Here is a 20093-nt window from a genome sequence, read left to right as displayed (position 1 = left end):
TCTTGTGTTGCTGTTTCATTGAGTGCTTCTAATGATTCTTTGCACGAATAAAACCATAGTCGTTCAAATACAATCTTGTGGGATGATTTCTTGATAAATATTTCAAACTTGTTTATGGAGTCTCACCCTTCCAATTTGGAAGGCCAATTTGTGGGGTTTTCTCTCCTAGTTGTTGATAATCATGACACAACTATTGTTTCATTATATTTGTCTTTAAATCCAGTTCAACATTAGTTAGCACCTAATCTTGGTTTGTCACCTTTGTTTTGATTGGACATGTAGTTGATTTGATTGTGACATCATCATCTACCATGACATGGTGAAATATGAGCAAATTTCATAAAGACAACCTTTTACACATTTGGATTCTTCTTCCAACCAATTCTTATATGGAATACTAATCATTCTTTCATTTGTACTTGGTCTATCTTCTTCCCAAAGAGAGAAATGTTGTTTGTAGGCATTGGATTTTGTTTTGTCTTCAAGAATTTGTCATTTCTACTGTAGATTACAAATTGTGGGAGGGCTACATAGTCCCTCTTTCCTTCCTATGGAGGGACAATTGATTGTATGCTTGCAATGGATCTCACCTATGTGGGGTCTTGTGTTCTCCATCTTTCATCACTTGTTCATGTTTTTATCCTTCCTCTCTTTTGGAGGAACTTTGTCCCATTGGATTTTCTTGTTGCATATGTTTAAGAGAGAATGCACTGTAAATGAGTACCTAAGATGACCTAATAGCCAAGATCCATAATAATCTTCATCTTTACATCATTTGCAAAATAATCTACTACTCCCTAAGTTGCACTTGGGGGGGAGAGGGGGAGGCAGGTTGTGGGTTAAGCATGTTGGTGTGAATAAGGTATTTTAACTAGTTAGTTCACTAGTATGTCCTATTCACATGCTTAAGTTAACTTAGGTCCCAGGGAATCTTCCTAGAAGGTGTTAGGTGCCAATTAGATATTATATTATCTTTTAGCATTTAAATATTGAGTCCTAGGTCATTTAATAATTGTCACTTTAGTTGTTTCATCGTATAGGATTAAGACATGTCAATCTTGTCTAACCTTACCTCTCAACTTTGTCTTGATAAGTAAGTCATCCTATGTACATTTCGTTTTCAATCAATTTAATCTTGTATCCATAATCAAACAACAATCAATTCAATCTTTCATCCATAATCAAACAAGCTATTCTTGCCATTCTCTCTTGTGGAAGGTTATTTTTGTTTTGTAGGCAATCTTGGGGTTTGGGAAGTTCACAATCAAATCCTACGTAAGTGACATAAATTAGTCAATCCGTAAACCACAACATGTTGAGTGTAAATAGAAATTGGAACTTGTTGACTTTTATTGTACAAGCTAAAATTCCAATATTCTTAAAAGAGGAATGTGATTCTTTTATAAGATGCTCAAAAGGTTTTAGTTACAAGCTTCCAAAAAGTTGAATCCAAATTTTTCATACAATTCATATTGTTATCTCAATCTTACAACTTACGATCCTATAATTAATAAAATATTGAAATTATTAAATATCATATAAATCAAACAATTATCTTAAGATTACATTATATAATCATACTATAATGACTTAGGTATATGTGCCTTGTACAACCACTTGCATATATTTATTTTGATACTATACTTTTCAACTCTTTATCAATGATATTTTTGTATTTACATCTTTTACCTATGATTTAAAATGCATATGTTGTGACAATATGTGATTATCATGTTTTCCAATTCAACACTAGTATTATTATTGATTATCAATGTATTCATTTATGTGAGAATCATATGGCTTTAGAATAATTTGCAATTGATGAAATTATTTGATGTTATTTTAGTTTCTTATTACATTAGATGTTTTATTGTGTTTAAACTATTTTGTATGGAGCGAGTATGTTTGCCGTTTTATTGAGTGTGTGCACACAAGTTTTCAGTCCCCAAAGGTGGTTATTTGGAGATGGTTTATTTTGGACAAATATATTGTGTTCAATCCTCATCCCACTTGATTGAGTGAGATACATAGCTTGTGGAAACCTAGATCCAATTGGTGTTGATTCTAGTACCTAAGTGTCATTTTAAATCCATAAAGTGAATGGATTCTTTGTGCATGATTATTTATCTTATTTTGTTGCATTTAATCTATACCAAAATATGTGCTTGTCATATTTGCAAAATATTAATATGCCTAAGTTTACAAAATAAATCGTGCATTAGTAAAAAAGGTCTAACACATCGCTTCATTTATGTGAAGATGAAATATAAAATACATTGGTCTCATTAAGAAAATAAAATATAATTATATACAAGAAATTAACATTTTAATTTTGTTTGAATTCAGTTTGATAAGTAAAAGTGAAAGGTAATCTCATCTAAATAATTTATATTGAATAACTTTATTAAAAAAGATATGGTATGGAAAATGGGTGTTGTTTTGGAAATATTAAACATACAAAATTAAAGAAAAGGAAGAAAATGAAGGTTGAAAGGAAAACAAAGCATTTAAAACAAGGGACGCAATGCGTCATGTTCCTGCCAATAGTTAGAGAGGAAAGTAGAGATATGTAGATATAAATAGAGATAGAGAGCGGGATGGAAATATGAAGAAATATGACAAACGAATGGAACGAGATACAAGAGATAAATATATATAGAGGGAAAGATAAAGAGGAGAGAGAGACAGAGAGAGTTGGAAAGACAATAAAATATGGAGAGGAAAAAATAACAAATAAAATATTATTATAAATTTGAACATAAATATAATTAAATTAATTTAAATAAATTAAATTAATTTAAATAAATTAAATTTTGAAAATTAAAATTGCACAATAAATAAAATATTTCAAAAACAAACTCTATTAAAATTGTTTTTGATAATAAAAGCAGCCAAAAGCGAGGGGGCTGACCCATAGGTACAATTATGAGAACAGTGGCAGGACCATTGTCCGCATATAATCAACAAAGTAGCAACCTTTTACCTATATCAAAAACAAAAACCATACTACGAGAGTTTATCAACGATAAAATACTACTAGTCAGAGTATAATTCATATGCCACGCATGGCCATAAACAACAAAATATAAACAAAAGCCTAAACTAGGCTTATTCAACCATCAACTACACAGCATAGACAAAAAACTCCTCCACATGTAGAAAGTTAATTCTTTTTCCCTTGGCTCTTCTTAGGGAGTAGCTTTCTAACCCATTCCTTAGTGAGGAACTTGAACAGGCCTTTGTAGTCGTCGTCCTCCTTGCCTTTCCCTTTGACCGTGCTTTCCTGCAATAGGCATAGCATAGTAGCCGAGCATCTCATAACATTTAGGGCAAACTTGGACACATCGTGCATCTTGGACCCCACCGCCTCCAATCTACTGGTGATCACCTACACATTGTCAAAGAGGGCCTCTATCTTTTTCTCAAGCTCTGCCAAGTTGGAATCCTCTTCCTTCACGCTGTTGGCCTCTTCAACGACCAACATTTTTTCAATCCTGAAGGTCGGGGAGGGGAAATTGGCTGGTTCCTGACTCTTGGAGGACACGGGGCTTTCAGAAATCCGAGTGGAGCTCACAGAATGAGGGGTCGGATTGTGCTGGGCTAGGGGCATTTTAACAGTCGGAATGGAGTTGCCCTTGTCGTGCGAGGAGGGGTCTCTCAGGGATTTATCCGAGGGTTTAGAGGCCAGCCTGCTACAACGACGGGCGGTGTTGGCTTTTTCAGTAATATCCAAATCAGAGTCAATCTCTTGGATTTTGACTCTTTTGGGGGTTCTGACCTCCTCCGAGGAGTGAAACCTAAAAGGTTAATTTTTATTTTTAAAAATACGAGTAAAGCGAAACTTAAAAAATGATTCCTATATTCTATTTTTTTTGTAAATAAGTATCAAAATTAATATAAACATTGTAAAAGATATATACCTTTAGATAACTTTTAAATAGATATATTTAAGATATCTATGCCAATACAATAAAGAATAATTTTTTTTAAAAAATTTATACAAAAATAATTTTAATGTATTTTATATAATAGAAATATTATAAAATTTAAAACATAAAAAATAATTAGATGAAAAAGAAATATAGTTGAAAATAAATTATTAAATTAATGTATCAAATATTAGAATACAATAAAAATTATGAGTTAGATGAAGCTAGTTTATAAAGATGCAAGAAATTAATTTAAAAAAAGAGAAGATTTTATAAAGATGCAAGAAATTAATTTAAAAAAAGAGAAGATTATGTCTATTAGAAAATATAATATAATAATTTTTATTATTAAATTAAAATTTACAAATAATATTTAAATTACATTTTTTTAATTTTTTATTATTCTAATGAAAAAATTAAGCACAAAAAATTCAAAACCCAAGAAATGACTTTAGAAATTGAAATATAATATTTATTTTTAAAAAACCCTAAAATATGATGTAAATTGTGCCATCAAGCTTATTTGATGCACCTTTTACTCATTTCATTTGCATTAGCTAATAACTAACAAATAAATAAATTCCCTTTACATTTAATGAAATGGAGATTAGAGAATATTAAAGTTTTTGGGGAAAACTATACAAAATGGTAGAAAAAATTTCAAAGTAGTTTTAGAAATAAATTTAGTGTATGATCAATATTTACTATTATCGAGCAAGCAAATTGCTTAATTAAATTTCTCCATATAAAAGTTTTGTAAAGTGCAATACTTTTATTGTATTCAATGGAAAAAATGCTTAAAATGTTATTTTTTGTTTCGTTTCCAAGAACTGGAATTTTTACACAATTAAAGGAAAATCTCATGTGCAGAATCATGATAACAATTGTACAATACACTTGTATTTAAATATTTAAATATTTATTTAAAATAAAAATTAAATTTAAATTAGAGAAATTTTGTTGAAAATTTTTAATACTTTGCGTTCATTGGTTAAAGTAATTATAAAATAAAATTCAATTAATGTAGGAACTAATAATCATATTTGGAGAGTTGCAAGATCCTTCTCTATTTTGAAAAGAATTCTTTAGTTTTTGATAGAACGTGTTTTTGAATTTGCTTGGAATTGAAACACTTTAGGATTGTAATTCCTTTGGTATGGTAAGAAATTTTTGATGTATTTTTGCTTAGCATGGAGAGATTCTTCACTTGGTAGGAGTAATCTTTTTGTTTCTTAATTCTTTTAAAATGTAAATTTTTACTTTTGCCATGATCACAAAAGGTGAATCGATAGGACCTATTCATTTGCAGGAGTGAATGAAGTGGATTGTAAGCAAATTTCCTCCATCTAGTTTGATTCTAAAGATATTTTGAATGTGACTTTGCAGGCAAGATACACAAGTTACAAGGGTTTGTCTGTTTATGCCATCTCGCATTGTGTATTAATATGCATGCCATTGTGTAAAATAATCTTGTGACACCTAATGAGTGAATGAATGATTTTACTGATGTCCACGAGACTGAACAGCCTATGGGACCAAGAAAAACAGACACATTAAACCTCCTGAATATATTTTTCCATGTCTAATCCCCTGTTATGAATCTTGACTAGAAACCTAGCCGTTTGGTTGATCTTGTCCTTGTCAAATAACTGATGCATGTTGTTGGCCTTCAGAATGATCTCATACTGAGCCCGGATATCATCATACGCTGTGCATTCAGTAAGAAAGTGCCATTCAGTCTCTACTGCTCCCATCCTGCAAAACAAACAAGTTCTCTTTTCCCATAACCCCTTGGGCCTTTGCCACCTACCAGTTTCACCCCTGAGATGATGCAAACCAGTCCTCAGTTGTGCCACTAACAGCCTAGCTTTCCCTTTAATAACTGCCCCTAAATATGCTTTCTCATCATGTTCCCCAATAAAAATGTAGTGTAGCTAATTTGATGTCAGTTTTGTATCGCAAATAATTCATCCTGTTTTTATTTATTGATATCTTCAGCACAAATATAGCGCATTACACATACTGGTTCGAATAATAAAAATGCCATTGAAATATTGTTGCAAGAAAGGGTGTAGAACAAATTGAGCAACCAAAATTGAATCTGCGTTTGATTAAAAAAAAAAACATTTCTTATAACCACAAAAAAATGCGCCAAAATATGCGAGGTCTGAGCACTAATAATAATTCCTACTGGCTGTCATATGGTGTACCCAAATGAACTCCACAAGTCACGATGGCAAACTAGATGAGGATTGAACACTACACAATTATTCTCATGCAATACCCCAAATCAACATAAGTTATAATGGCAAAATATGGAGCAGCGATATCATTATTCTTCAAGGAAGCCATGCATGAAGCCCAATATAAATTCACAATGATTAAATATAGAAGGGATGACCATAAATTAACTTTCCAGCATATAGTTTAACTGAGGAATTTCAGTTTTAACCTGACAATAACACCTGCCTACAATTTTTAGCCTGGCAGAAGCATTTGACAGCTGAAGGTTTATCAGCAGAATCTACAGAAGGTTCTTCCTGGACATACTTGTAATCATACGTAAGCTCTTCACCAATTTCGACGTCACGGCATGCGTACAGACCTATCCGAAAAATCCTGGGGTCTAATGTTTCCGTATACACTCTGTACAATCGTAAGTTACCTTCACAGCTGCCAATGAACACATATCAATCTAGTTAAGTTACAGTTTACTATCTGATCTGCATCAACAATGTCTTTCCTTTTGTGTTCCCTTCATTCAATTTATGATGCAAAAAAGGGTATTTTCAGCAACTGACCTGTGATTGATGAAACGAGCAACATTTGACATCTTGAAACCATCAATTACAAGGTTATCTTCTTGAGCAACAGTAGGATGATCAAGATTGCAAAGGTAGCTGCACCATTTCAAATGTGAACAGAGCTTAATTACTACTCTTAAAGACGAACATTTGTAAAGATAGTGGAATTACAGTCTAGTTCACCTGGAATTGTACTCCGCATAGAGTTGCCCTCTTTTACTAGCTTCTACCTGTGTCAGCACTTCCCCAACGTACTCCATAACAAATTTTCCTCTGTTGTCAACAGAATAACATCACAAAAGGACCAAGTTTCTCCTGATTTCCTCAAAGAATTTCAACTAAGCGCCTATGTTACTGAATACTCTGACCACATATCATGCAAGAATGTGTACGTTTTTTATTTACCGTAACAAAACCCTTCCTCTCACCAGGGCAATTTCGTATTATTAGTATCCAAAGAATGGAAACTCCTTACCCTATAATACTTTATGGATTATTAACCTAATGAAAGTAAGTGCACTGAAAGCAGGGTCCGTCTCCTGAATAATGTTCCTTCTATCCCCTTGCCAGACACATTCACTTCATCTCTTAATGAAAAAAGTTGTGTGCAAAACTACATGTATGCCCTTTTTAATGCAGCTAAGAGCAGAGCAACAATGCAAGGAACAGAAGCAACTAAGTCATACCTTGGAATTTGTTCGAGGGTTCGTACACCCCATCCTCGGTCTTTTGTTTTAAAAACTTCTAAAGCAAGTTGAAGCCCTTTTTGAAGTTCCCGGTTTATACATTTAGATCCACAGCAGCATCTGCTGTTACATTCTACTAAATCTATTGTGAGCCATCCAAGCTGCAAGAGTATAAAAAATAATTAGAGAAATTGTGTGAATAGTACATAAAACTGTAAAATTGTGCTATTACGTTCTTCATGACAATCAAATCTCAAGCAATGTTTGATGTTCTGCAAAGAAAGCAGCTTCAAATCTTGCAGAAAGCCCTAGTAAATTTGATTTCCAGCAATTACTTTAAGTCAAATTGAAAATATTCAAACATAATTTGTAGTGTATCAAAATATAATCAGTGTTAACAAAGCAGCAAGGCCAACAAAGAATTAAACGAATTAGAAAGATAACAATCGTCCACAAGATGAATCCAATATTGTTCCAGGAAGTTACAGTATATGTCTTTTGACATGTGAATGTTGCCTGCATGAAGGAATTTAAAACATAGAAGAGAAGGCTTTCCAAAAATCTTCATTAATTTCTATGAATAAATGTCGTTCATATATAGACTAGAAAATATATCAGAATAGAAAACTGAAATCTACAACTAACTAATAACTAATCATGAAAACTGATCTTAATGTTTATCTTACATTCTCCCCCATATGAACATTTGGAAGAACACCAAGCAAAGATTGAAGTCTCCAATGAGCGGCTTCTCTAAAAACACAAAATCTTGATGATATCACTACATGTGATCCATCTCCAATGCAATAAGAAATCACACCTAGTCAGTGTGTCATAATAAACCATTTGCCAAATAGAGAAAAATTGGACAACTAAATCCAAGAAACTTCAAAATTTGTTTTGTAGCACTATTTGAAAATCTGAACCCACCCTAGTCCACAAAGTTCTTAAGTTCAATAAATAAAGGCATGTGCCGACACAAAAAAACCTATTCCTCCAGGAAAAAAAAAGAATTTCTATCCAAATATGATGACTCAGCTACTCTCCCAAGCCATCTCCCAAAATGATGATGAAACTACATTCTCCAATAATCAAGGCATTCACTGTCCAATCAAGGATGATCAATCTAAAATTGACCATCAGCAAGTCACTCTCATCATTGGTGCCCACTTTAAATCGTGGCCAGCAAAGTCATCTCATCTCTATTTGTAGTGTCAAAAAATTGGATATCTAAAAACCTGAGACCTGTCTCACGGCCAATCTTGAAGTTTGCAATATTGAGGGCGAAACATTGTCCAAAGCTACCACACACAACTTAAAGAAAAACTAAAAATGCCACAGAATCAACAAATCTACAAAACATCTAAAGCATACAACACTCAAATCTGTGAAGCCTCCATTTAAATTTGTCATACACATACAAACAAAGGTCCCCTCTACAAGGGACATGCACTACAACAACCTACAAAACGGATAGAAACAATCCTCTACAACAACAGTTTCGACATCATGCAAACATATCATAAAAATTATCAAAGGCATCTCGAGCATAAAGAGAATATATGACACTTTGAAGAAGAGCATAATCAATCTTGTTATCGCCAATAACATTGCCCATCACCAACAACATTGTCATCACCAATAGGAGCTTCAATAACACTCAACACAACCTCATTTGAGGCATCCAGTTCAATCTCCATCAAAGGTGTCATAATTACAGTATCTTAGGAAGCATCTGATGTCTCCCTTGGGATTGGTTCAAACAAAGGATTTGCAACACAATATAGGTTTGTGCACTTGCTTTTGAAAATAATGAGAAGAGTCATGAGTATGTTGACCACATAAAGAATAGGGGTTTATATCAAAACAAGAAACTAATTTATGAGCATGATGACCACAATAGGAACACAATTTCGATTGAACCAATTCGACATTGGCAAAGAAAGATTCAACTTGACATATATTCATAAGCCCTCTAGATACAAATTTGATGGGTTTTGAATACTTTGGAACGTAAGATCCAACAATAACCTTATAAGCATTTCTTTTGTTCATTTTTAAGACTCTCAAACTCTCACTATGGGTTTTTCACTTGCTTGTTGTGTAGACATGCTAAGAGGAACATGTTCAACATCTTTCTTCTATGCTAAAGAATCAAGTGTCTGATATTACAACCTATCTATCTCCTATTGTAGAAAAATATATTGAGCACAAAACTACATATAATTAGGCTGATAATGCCTCTAACATTCTGCTATTTGATTAACTTCTTTTAAATTGTCAATTTTAATGCATAAAGATGAAATGCCATCTTCATACAAAATAGAACCCATGATGCAGAATGTAAAAACAACTTGAAAAATACTCATCATAATGCTTGTAAACAAAAAAGAAATTAGCCTCAAATCTCAAGCACACATAATCACCTTATAACTCCAATTACACCCTTATTACTCTAAACACCCTTATTTCTCCGCAAAACAGCCTTAGTACTTAAAAAAAGAGTACAAGTATTACGAACACTATCAAATAGTGTGGCTCTCTTTGCTTGATATTAACTACGACTCCATTTATTAAAAGCAATACTAAACCCCATGCGTAATTGAGCACTTGGCTATTCCTTGAACTAGGCAATAACAAATAGGGAGAGAAATTGAATAAAATAAGTACCGTACCTTATCATCTCTTCTATTCCATTGCCGATGGTAGCCGCATCAAGAAAACTTGATGTTCATTTAATCTTTCAATTTAACTACAATAGACGGTGAAAGTGATTGACAATAGTGATTGTAGAAAACAGTTTACCAGGGTTGGTGACAAGAATACACCATAGTGCCATCAATTTTTGTGGTTCAATGACAGTATGAACTTTAGCAATATGTTGGTAAATAGGCACACAATCAACATAGAATTTATTACAAGCCAAATGACTTGCAAAACCCTTAACACCCAAGCGCCAACATTTACAACTCATCTCATTCTTTCTCTAGAAAAAATTTCACATCTCCATATTCTTATCAACCAAGGGCTCATCACTAGCACTCTGATACGAATTGAAGGAATCCAAAACATAGAAGAGAAGGCTTTCCAAAAATCTCATTTAATTTCTATAAATAAATGTTGTACATATAAAGAAATAGAAAACTGAAATCTACAGCTACCGAATAACTAATAATTAATCACAGAAACTAATCTTAATATTCATTATCCTACTCTGTACCCCACTAATTATCGTACTCTGTATCCCAGTACAACAATTAAAAAATGAAAGATGTAGCATGTATTCTACAAGACCAAATGAAATTCATGCGTAACCCTTGTGTTTTTGCTTACTTAGCTGCTATGGTTTCAACATAGGCTTCTAACATTATGGATCCACATCTAAAAAAAGCTAACCTCTTTCACGCAACTACAATATGTAGCACTGGATGATTTATATACCCAAAAAATTTATTGGGAGAGGATTTAAATACAAGAACTCAAAGCATCAACCTAAATTATAGATCACATATTACTCAGGGATTTTAAGCTGCAGCAACCAATTACTAAACAATTTTTCGGATAGTGGCTTCTTATTTTGAGGGGTTTTCAATGAACTACTAGGACATAAAGAGTGATATTTTTGTCTTCAATGTCGTTCTGAATAGAGATGCAGATTCAATTTTTGAAATGCTTTTCACGACTATGAATAGGTTAGGGCCAGCCTCTCATGACTATTTGTAATGTTTGTAATAAATAGCATTTTACTTTTGGCATGTTTGGGATCTACTCACTAGGAGATCACCCCCTAGCGATTTAAAATCTTTAATTATTTCAGTCTTAGTTTGTGGAGATTCGTTTTACTCCCTTGTGCCGTTTTTGCTGGGTTTACTTTTAAGTGCCACTGATAGTTTTTTTGGTTTGTACTGTACTGACTCACACAAAACTTAATCTTTATTATATGAACTACTAACTTTAGCTGTAAATTACATTCCACAAGTGTTATAACAAGGAGAACAAGTCTTGTGTAGTATAATTGATCTCTTACTCTACTTCTAAAGCCACAACACCAAAATGTCAAAAGATCAGACCATGCTATGTAAATTGAAGAATCGAAACATGTAAATGATTTATATATTAGGATTCTTCCAGGAGCACCTGAAGAAGGCCATAACAATCATATGGCAAGCGACCAAGCATTGGCTCTCCTTGCCAATCAATCCGTCTGTCTTGGTGACGTCCTCCCTCATTAACATCAACGTGAGCAGAAATACTAGCTTTTGGATCATCTATTTCAATCTTATAACAGCCAGTACAAGGCTTTGCTTGTTTCTTCACATTTGCTAGCACAATTTTCAAGATAGCATCTGCTTCCACTGAGAATCTGTCCAAACATAAAACCAATTATACCAGCCAGATGCATTATCATATTAAAAGAATGGATTCTAGACCACGAATTAGAAGAAAGGAAATAATACTTGCTGCTAGTAATGTACTCCAATGATGGGGGTGGAGCATCATCTACATCATTGGTACATGGTACTTTTATAGCCTCCTTTCCATGTGATAGATCTTCACATATAAGCTTTTGCCCAATAAATTCTAAAGTATTGCCGTCCAGAACCATCCTGTTAAAGGACACGCACACAATCAATCGGGTACAAAATGTTCTTACCCTTCCACAACGATCAATAGAGAGAATGAAATAAGTGTTTGTCTAAGGATGAAATGAGTCTCTGTGGAAGTTATGTCAAACTAAAGAAGTAGCAGTCCATGCCAAGGTATTTGAGTGCGTTTTGGCTCCCTTGCCTTGATTATTTCTGATTAAAAGTTCTAGACAAAGGTTTTAGCTCCCTTGCCTTGAGGATTGTTTTCCACTATAATATCTAACCATACAAAAAAGAACAACCAATTAAATTTTATACAGAAAGAACAATTGATAAAACTTTATAGACATCAGTAATAGAATTTTTCGAATCAATATTTCAGATCGAGTGTGATCCATCATTAGGATGATAGAGAGCTAAAGAAGAAATATCTTTGTGATCACAAATATATGATCCATTATCATGTGGCCACAAAGATATTTCTCTTTTAGTTCTCTATCATCCTGATGATGAATCACTGCTCATAATAAAAAAATATCATTGTGAACTTGGGATTATAGCTGCGAAGAACAATGAAACAATCACTCAAGGTAGAATTACTTGACTCATTAACTTAAACCTAAGTAACAATCTTCATATCCAAGTTTGGCTAGGAAAAATTCAAAACAAGTTTGTCAGCCAATTTTATAAAAATATCGTGATAATGTTCAAAGTTCGTAAGTTTGTCTTTTTTTAATATTATTTTAATATAAATAAAATATAAAATAAATATAAGAAAAATAAACATTAAATTATATAAGATCTCTATTATAAGATTTATATTAATAAAATTATTTATAGCTCACATATATTATATAGTTCTATTTTTTTTTAATATATGCTGGACGTGTTATAATTTTTATGTACATGGTAATGACATGAGGCTCTTTAATCTATCTGCATTAATCATAGTTTTCCAACTAGAGAAAAAACAAAAAGTTACTCAAATAATGAATTCTGATTTCCAATGTATACTAAGTTTACATACCAAAGTAGCTCTCTAAATAAAATAAACATATGGATAAAAGTAGCATAGATATTTTAAATAAATCTGTAAACAAGAAGTAAACTATTTTATTTATCCAAGGTTTTTTCTATCGATGAGTAAATTGCAGCCATGGGGGGTTGCTCCCTTTGTATTGATAATATAAAAGAAAATTACATTTAGAAAGTAGTGGGACCTATTGTGACGTCTTCACACATCGCCCCATTGCAAATGGGGAACCCCACTTTTTTCTTCTTTTTAGGTTACTTGTAGAGTCTTTAGCTATTAGCCTTTCACTTGGAAGAGGTGTAGTTGGTCAAGAGCTAATCAAGCCAGGGCTCTCTCTATGGACGAGGTAAGGTCTGCTTGTTTTCAGGGCTTAGAATGTAATGTCCCTTGCTAATTCTGATATAAACTTTCAGTCTTAACCCCCTTATGGAATTTCGTCAAACACTTGTCTTACAAATGATTAGCTTGCTGTTCTTAATATCAGTTTATTATATGGGAAATTGAACACTAAATCTTAATGAAAATTATTCATAAATACCCTGAAGATGAAGCGTGATGACCTATGTTGAGTATAGACAGCAACTAACACAATTGAAGCTTACAAACATGAATAACCATGGACTGACATTTTATCAAATAGATGACATACAACCTCAAGAAACTGAATAAAATATATGTAGTCACCAAACTACTCCAATACTTCATTAATTGCTAAATCAATGTGCCATTACAAAATCATTATTTGGACTGATAACAAATTACGTCTCAGATTTTATGAGGACATTTGGCACTTACATACTCAATACACATCAACTGAAAACACAAGGAATTGCAGTATCTAAGAACCTGATTATGAATCGCCTTGTTGAGCTGATGAAGAATCAAGCAATATCCACCCAATTGAGGTCTCTCCAATTCCAAGTCGAAACACTCTATGGTCGGCCCTGCTGCTGTACAAAGGATGACTGATTTGTTAATGTTGGCTGCCAAGAACCTCTCCCAAACTGATCGGTCTCACTTCCAAATGAGAGCGCTTCACCCAACAAGGATGTCGCAAGGCCAAACCATGTATTATCACCCCAAATCGAGGGTTCAAGTGCCATGGACCTGTTCTGATCAGATTCACAAATGCAACCCAAAGTATCACCAAAATCAAACACCAAAGATCATGAAGGGATCGCCTTAACCTCTAGTTGACATCGCTAGCCTCCAATACCAAAATTGATGCACAATGGATAGTGTATGGGCAAAATCGAGGAAGGTTCAGTCTGCAGCCAATATGTCAACCAGCAATAATGTAGTTCAATTTGCCTTCCTAGATCAACAAATATGTCGCTTCTTTTCCTAGGAGAGATTGCTAACTCAAAATACCCAAGAGATGCATTCACCACCACCCATGGGCATATTCGCAGAAATCTGAAAATCTGAAGCAACCTCCACAAAATCTGATATGAAAAGTCTCCTTAAGCTCAATGTGAAAAGCTGAGTGCTCCTCACTCACTAAGCAACCCTTCAGAGGGTCTTTCACCTCCTCAGTTATGCTGATCGAAGGGAGGTATCGTTCCCTAAGATCTATTCTGCGGACAACCTTTGGCTCCACAACTCAATACAAGAGATAACCAAACAATTCCTGCCAAACATGTATTCCCCTCTTCTATTTATCCTTTTCATGACTCATCATAGACACCTTCTAGAAGATAAGGGTAGGTACACTTTATATTATTTTATTATACATGTTATTTTAATGTACCTTATTAATTAAATAAAGTACACACGTCTCATGATACATGTTATCCCTTATAACATCAAAATATCAAATAATAATGAAATGTGAAGCCACCAATCAATGCCATGTCAACCCCCTACACAACTCCTTGGCCTACGAGGGTCAATTATTGGCCAACCTCGTGAATGTCCACGTGCTAAGGAGAAGGGGACATTATAGTCCCCCCTCCTTGAAATTGCTTGTCCTCAAGCAATCTCAATGTTGGATGCTGCAGAATCTCCCCGCTTTCCCATGTAGCATCCTCAACTGGCAAATCCTTCCATTTGATCAAATATTTCCTGATGACTCTCTTCCTCAACCGCTTCTCTCTAACATCCAAGATAGCCTCAGGTACTAAAATCAATTTACCCTCATCATCCAAGGGTGGCAAAGTCATAGAAGGAGTCACATGATGCCCTAACGCCTTTTTGAGACGTGAGACATTATGCACTCTACTATCTGCTGGTAGCTCAAGCTCATAAGCCACCTCTCCCACACGCTTGATAATCCTGTAAGGTCCATAATATCGTGGCTTAAGCTTCTTGGCACCACTCCTCTTGAGAGTAGACTGTCTATATGATTGTAGCATCAAATAAACCATGTCACCCACCTCAAATGTCTTTTCTACTCTCTTCTGATCTGCGTATTGCTTCTGCTGGTTTTGTGCCTTTTGAAGATTCTCCCGAAGAGCCCTCATAATATCTCGATTTTCTTGTAGCATATCTCCAGCACTAGGTACTCGACTATCACTGAACAATAGATCAATAAAGCTAGGTGCCTCATACCCATACAACGCCATAAATGGTGTCATCTGAATAGAAAGGTGATAAGTGGTATTATAAAAATACTCGCAAAGATATATCCACTTGATCCAACCCTTCAGCTTCCTTGCAATGTAATTTTTGAGATATCCCTCCACCCACTTATTCACTATTTCTGTTTGTCCATCCGTCTACGGGTGGTAGCTAGTGCTTGGAGTGAGCTTGGTCCCACAAAGTTTGAAGAGCTCTTGCCAAAAATGGTTCATAAACTTGCTATCTCTATCACTCACAGCCACTATACTTCGAGGTAAACCATGCAACCTGAATATCTCCCTGAAGAAAAGCTCTACTACCTATGTAGCTGAATGTGTAGTGGTGATCGGGAAGAAATGGGTGTACTTAGTCAAACGGTCAACCACTACATAGATACAGTCCTTACCCTGCACATTAGGTAAACTGGTGATGAAGTCCATGGAAATGCACTCCCACTTCCTATTAGGCATCGGAAGTGGCTGAAGCAAGCCTGCAGGGTATGAGTGGTCCTGCTTATTCTGCTGGCAAACATGACACTCTCTAACATATCGAAGAGCATTGGATTTCAAACCTTTCCAAGTGAAACTCTCCCGTACCTGTTTGTATGTCTTATAATAGCCAGGATGACCTGCCATAGGTGTATCATGAAAGGTTCTCATCACCATGTTCTTCACATCCGATCCTGGGGTCAAAAATATCCTTCCCTTGTAAATGATTAAATCATTCACAATGGTGTATCTATCATCATGAACCGACCCCTCAATGAAACCTGAAGCCCAAGAGTCCTTGGCATATTTTGCTACAATCAAGTGCCTCCAATCTTCTGAAATTTGTGCCATGGAGCGCAAATGTGGATAGCGAGATAGTGCATCAGCAACTACATTCTGCGTACCTTTGACAAAGGAAATGTCAAAGTCATATGATTGTAGCTTGCTCACCCATTTCTACTGCCTATCATTAAGATCTCGCTGCCCAAGGAAATGTCTCAAGCTGTTATGGTTTGTTTTCACCGTGAATTTGCTGCCTACCAAATACTGCCTGAATCTGGCCAAAGCATGCATGATGGCCAACATTTCCTTGTCGTATATGCTGTAGCTCCTCTCAGGACCTCTCAACTTCCTGCTCTCAAATGGAATCGGATGTTTGTCCTGCATAAGGACAGCCCCGATCCCCTCAACTGAAGCATCACACTGCAACTCAAAGGGTTTACTAAAGTCTGGCAAAGCAAGTACTGGACAAGTGGTCATTATTCGTTTGAACATCTCAAAGCATTCCTGCGCTTCGGGTGTCCATACAAACCCTTCTTAGTCAAATCAGTGAGTGGAGCTACATGTCAGGAGTATCCATTCACAAACCTGCGATAAAAACCACATAAGCCCCAAAACCCTCTAAGCTGTGTCAAATTCTCAGGTGTAGGCCAATCTACAATTGCCTTGACCTTGTCGAGGTCCATACACACACCTTTTGCACTGATGATGTGGCCTAAATAAAGTAACTCAGTCATGCCCAAGTCACATTTGGATTCCTTGGCATATAAAGACTCCTTGCCAAGAATACCCAAAACTGTATCCAAGTGCTCAATGTGTTCCTTCCAAGTCCTGCTATACACCAAAATATCATCAAAGAAGACTAGCACAAATTTTCGCAGTTGAGAATGAAATACCTTGTTCATTGGAGATTGGAAAGTGGTAGGTGCGTTGGTTAGCCCAGATGGCATAACCAGAAACTCAAAATGTCCACAATGGCATTGAAACGCTGTCTTCTCAATGTACTGCTCCCTAACTCGAATCTGGTGATAACCTGACCTTAAGTCAATCTTAGAAAAATATTGTGCACCATGAAGCTCATCAATCAACTCATCAATTCTAGGGATTGGATACCTATTCTTGATGGTCTTTTTGTTCAACAACTTGTAATCAATGCACATTCGCAATGTACCATCTTTCTTCTTGACCAAAACTACTGAAGAAGCAAAAGGTGACTTACTAGGTTGGATATGCCCCATAGCTAACAACTCCTTGATGGTTTTCTCTATCTCATCCTTGAGCCTTTTGGGATGTCTATATGGAGTGACTATCACCGGCTTAGCACCTTCTTCCAATTCAATGATGTGTTCTATTTCTCTATCAGGAGGTCGTTTAGGTGGAATCTCGTTGAAGACCTTATCATGATTAATCCTCAACTCCTGGATGTCAGGTGGATAGATGGGTTTTTGCTGCTCCTCTTGTGTGGGTTTCAAAACACATCCTGCTTCCCATTCAACCATGTCATGACGCAAGAGACGTTCCATCCTCCTGAATGAAATAAACCTGCAACTGGTGTCCCTGAGTGCCTTCAACACATGTGTCTTCCCATCCATTTCAAATCTCATTTCCATCTCATGGATGTTGAGGGTGAATATGCCAATATCATGCAGCCATGTCATTCCTAGAACCATATCGGTATCACCCATGTTTACTACATAGAAATCTGCCTTGAATTCAAAATTATTCAAGCGCATAGGCAAGTTGGATATCATCTTGTCACACTTGAGAGTGTAACCATCAACAACTTTCACTCCTATTCCCTCAAAATCTTTAGTGCGTATGCCTCGTCTATCTACAAGTCTTGCATCAATGAAATTATTGGTCGCACCTGTATCAAGTAAGGCGATGACTTTTTGCCCAACAAGTACACCTCTCATCCTGAAAGAGCCCTCAGACTAGCCTCTTTGAGTTTCACCTCAAGTTCAACTTCCCCTTCTTGTTCTGACTTTCCTGACTCAGAACATTCATCACTGGATTGCTGGTCAGAATCTGATCCTTCATAGAGTGCCCACATAGCCCTGTTTGCTTTCCCTTTAGGTCTTAAAGGACAATCATGATTAGCATCATAAGGCCCCTTACAGTAGAAGCATAATTTCTTCTTCCTCAAATCATTCAATGTCTCACGATCAAGAGGAAAAGTGGACTTCCCCTTGGCCTTGTCATCCTTCTTTTGAAACTTCTTATTATCACGATAGGAAGAAGATCCCTTTGATGAAAACTTGCTGGTAGGTGCTGCAAACTCCATCCCTTGTGCCTTCTTCATTACTTCCTGTAGAGTGGGAGGATCAAAGGCCTTTAACCAGCCCTTGAGTGGTTCCATTAGCCCTTCAATGAAAAGGACTACCAACCTTCTTTCACTGATACTGGGAACCATAACTAATAATTGTTGGAAATCAGCAACATATGATTTGAGGGAGCTGTGTTGCTTAAGTTGTGCTAGCTCACGAAAGCTCACCTTTGGGTCCTTTACATCAAACCTTTTAATCAGATTTTTGGTGAACTCAGCATAGGTGGTGATTAAGTTGTGACCAAGGGTAATTAACCCGTGGTACCACCACTCATGGGCAGCCTCTTCCAAATGTAAGGTAGCAAACCTTATTGCATCTTCTTCTGGCATAGGTCTCAATGACAAGTAATTGTCAAGCTTCTACACCCAAGACCTAGCTGTACATTTATTGCTGCCATCAAAATAAGGCATAGGAATCTTACCAAGTGTTTGCTAATAATCATTTCTTGGTTGAGTGTAATGATCATTCCTAGCTCCTCTTCTATTCCTTTGATTCATATATTGATCAAAGGTCCATTGGTTCTTCAAATCAGCATGTAGTGCATTGTACTCTTGGTAAGCTTGTCTCACTTCCTCTCCAAATGTGGTAGCAGCAATTGTAGGAGGATCTTCCCTTGGTGTGAAAGTAGGGAAGAGGGTTCTAGAGGCTGATCCTCTAATAGGAGTTCTGTGAACAGACCTGTCTCCTTCAATATTCCTAATATTTTCATTGCTCCCACTGTGCTCAACTTCATTTCTTTGGTAATTGTTATTGTTGTTGGACTGCTGTTCCATTTTGCCCAACAATCGTGACATCATATCCAACATGGTGGCAAATTTCCTTTCTATCTGAGCATCTTTATCTTCTTTCGCCATTTTACTAGCATCTCTTTCCCTCAATGCTGTTGATAATGTGTGCACTTCAGGAACTTGTGTGTTTTGGTACTGCTGTCTCCATTGTTCCCTGTTATAGCACCTTACTTCTCTTGCACTCATTCAACAAACTCGATCACAGGATGGTAGGATGAAAGCTCTGATACCATTGTAATGTCCCTTGCTAATTCTAATATAAACTTTCAGTCTTAACCCCCTTATGGAATTTCATCAAACACCTGTCTTACAAATGATTAGCTTGCTGTTCTTAATATCAGTTTGTTATATGGGACATTGAACACTAAATCTTAATGAAAATTATTCATAAATAGCCTGAAGATGAAGTGTGATGACCTATGTTGAGTATAGACATCAACTAACACAATTGAAGCTTACAAACATGAATAACCATGGACTGACATTTTATCAGATAGATGACATACAACCTCAAGAAAGTGAATAAAATATATGCAGTCACCAAACTACTCCAATACTTCATTAATTGCTAAATCAATGTGCCATTACAAAATCATTATTTACGTCTCAGATTT

General features: G+C 35.5%; 1 protein-coding gene across 1 annotated transcript in view; it reads right to left on the bottom strand.

The window, feature by feature from the left end:
- Window positions 1-6010: 6010 nt before the first annotated feature.
- LOC131047136 (uncharacterized) overlaps window positions 6011-20093 on the bottom strand; it is a 335367-nt gene continuing 321284 nt past the window's right edge. The window contains exons 11-16 of the mRNA XM_057980989.2: window positions 11877-12026; window positions 11557-11782; window positions 7420-7580; window positions 6917-7006; window positions 6731-6829; window positions 6011-6602 (exon numbers count right to left, since the gene is read on the bottom strand). Coding sequence (XP_057836972.2) covers window positions 6377-6602; window positions 6731-6829; window positions 6917-7006; window positions 7420-7580; window positions 11557-11782; window positions 11877-12026 — 952 coding nt within the window. The 3' untranslated portion in view covers window positions 6011-6376. The remainder of the gene's footprint in view (window positions 6603-6730; window positions 6830-6916; window positions 7007-7419; window positions 7581-11556; window positions 11783-11876; window positions 12027-20093) is intronic.

The sequence above is a fragment of the Cryptomeria japonica genome, chromosome 4 (assembly GCF_030272615.1).
Source record: "Cryptomeria japonica chromosome 4, Sugi_1.0, whole genome shotgun sequence".
Classification (NCBI taxonomy): domain Eukaryota; kingdom Viridiplantae; phylum Streptophyta; class Pinopsida; order Cupressales; family Cupressaceae; genus Cryptomeria; species Cryptomeria japonica.
This window is presented reverse-complemented; position numbering and strand designations above follow the sequence as displayed.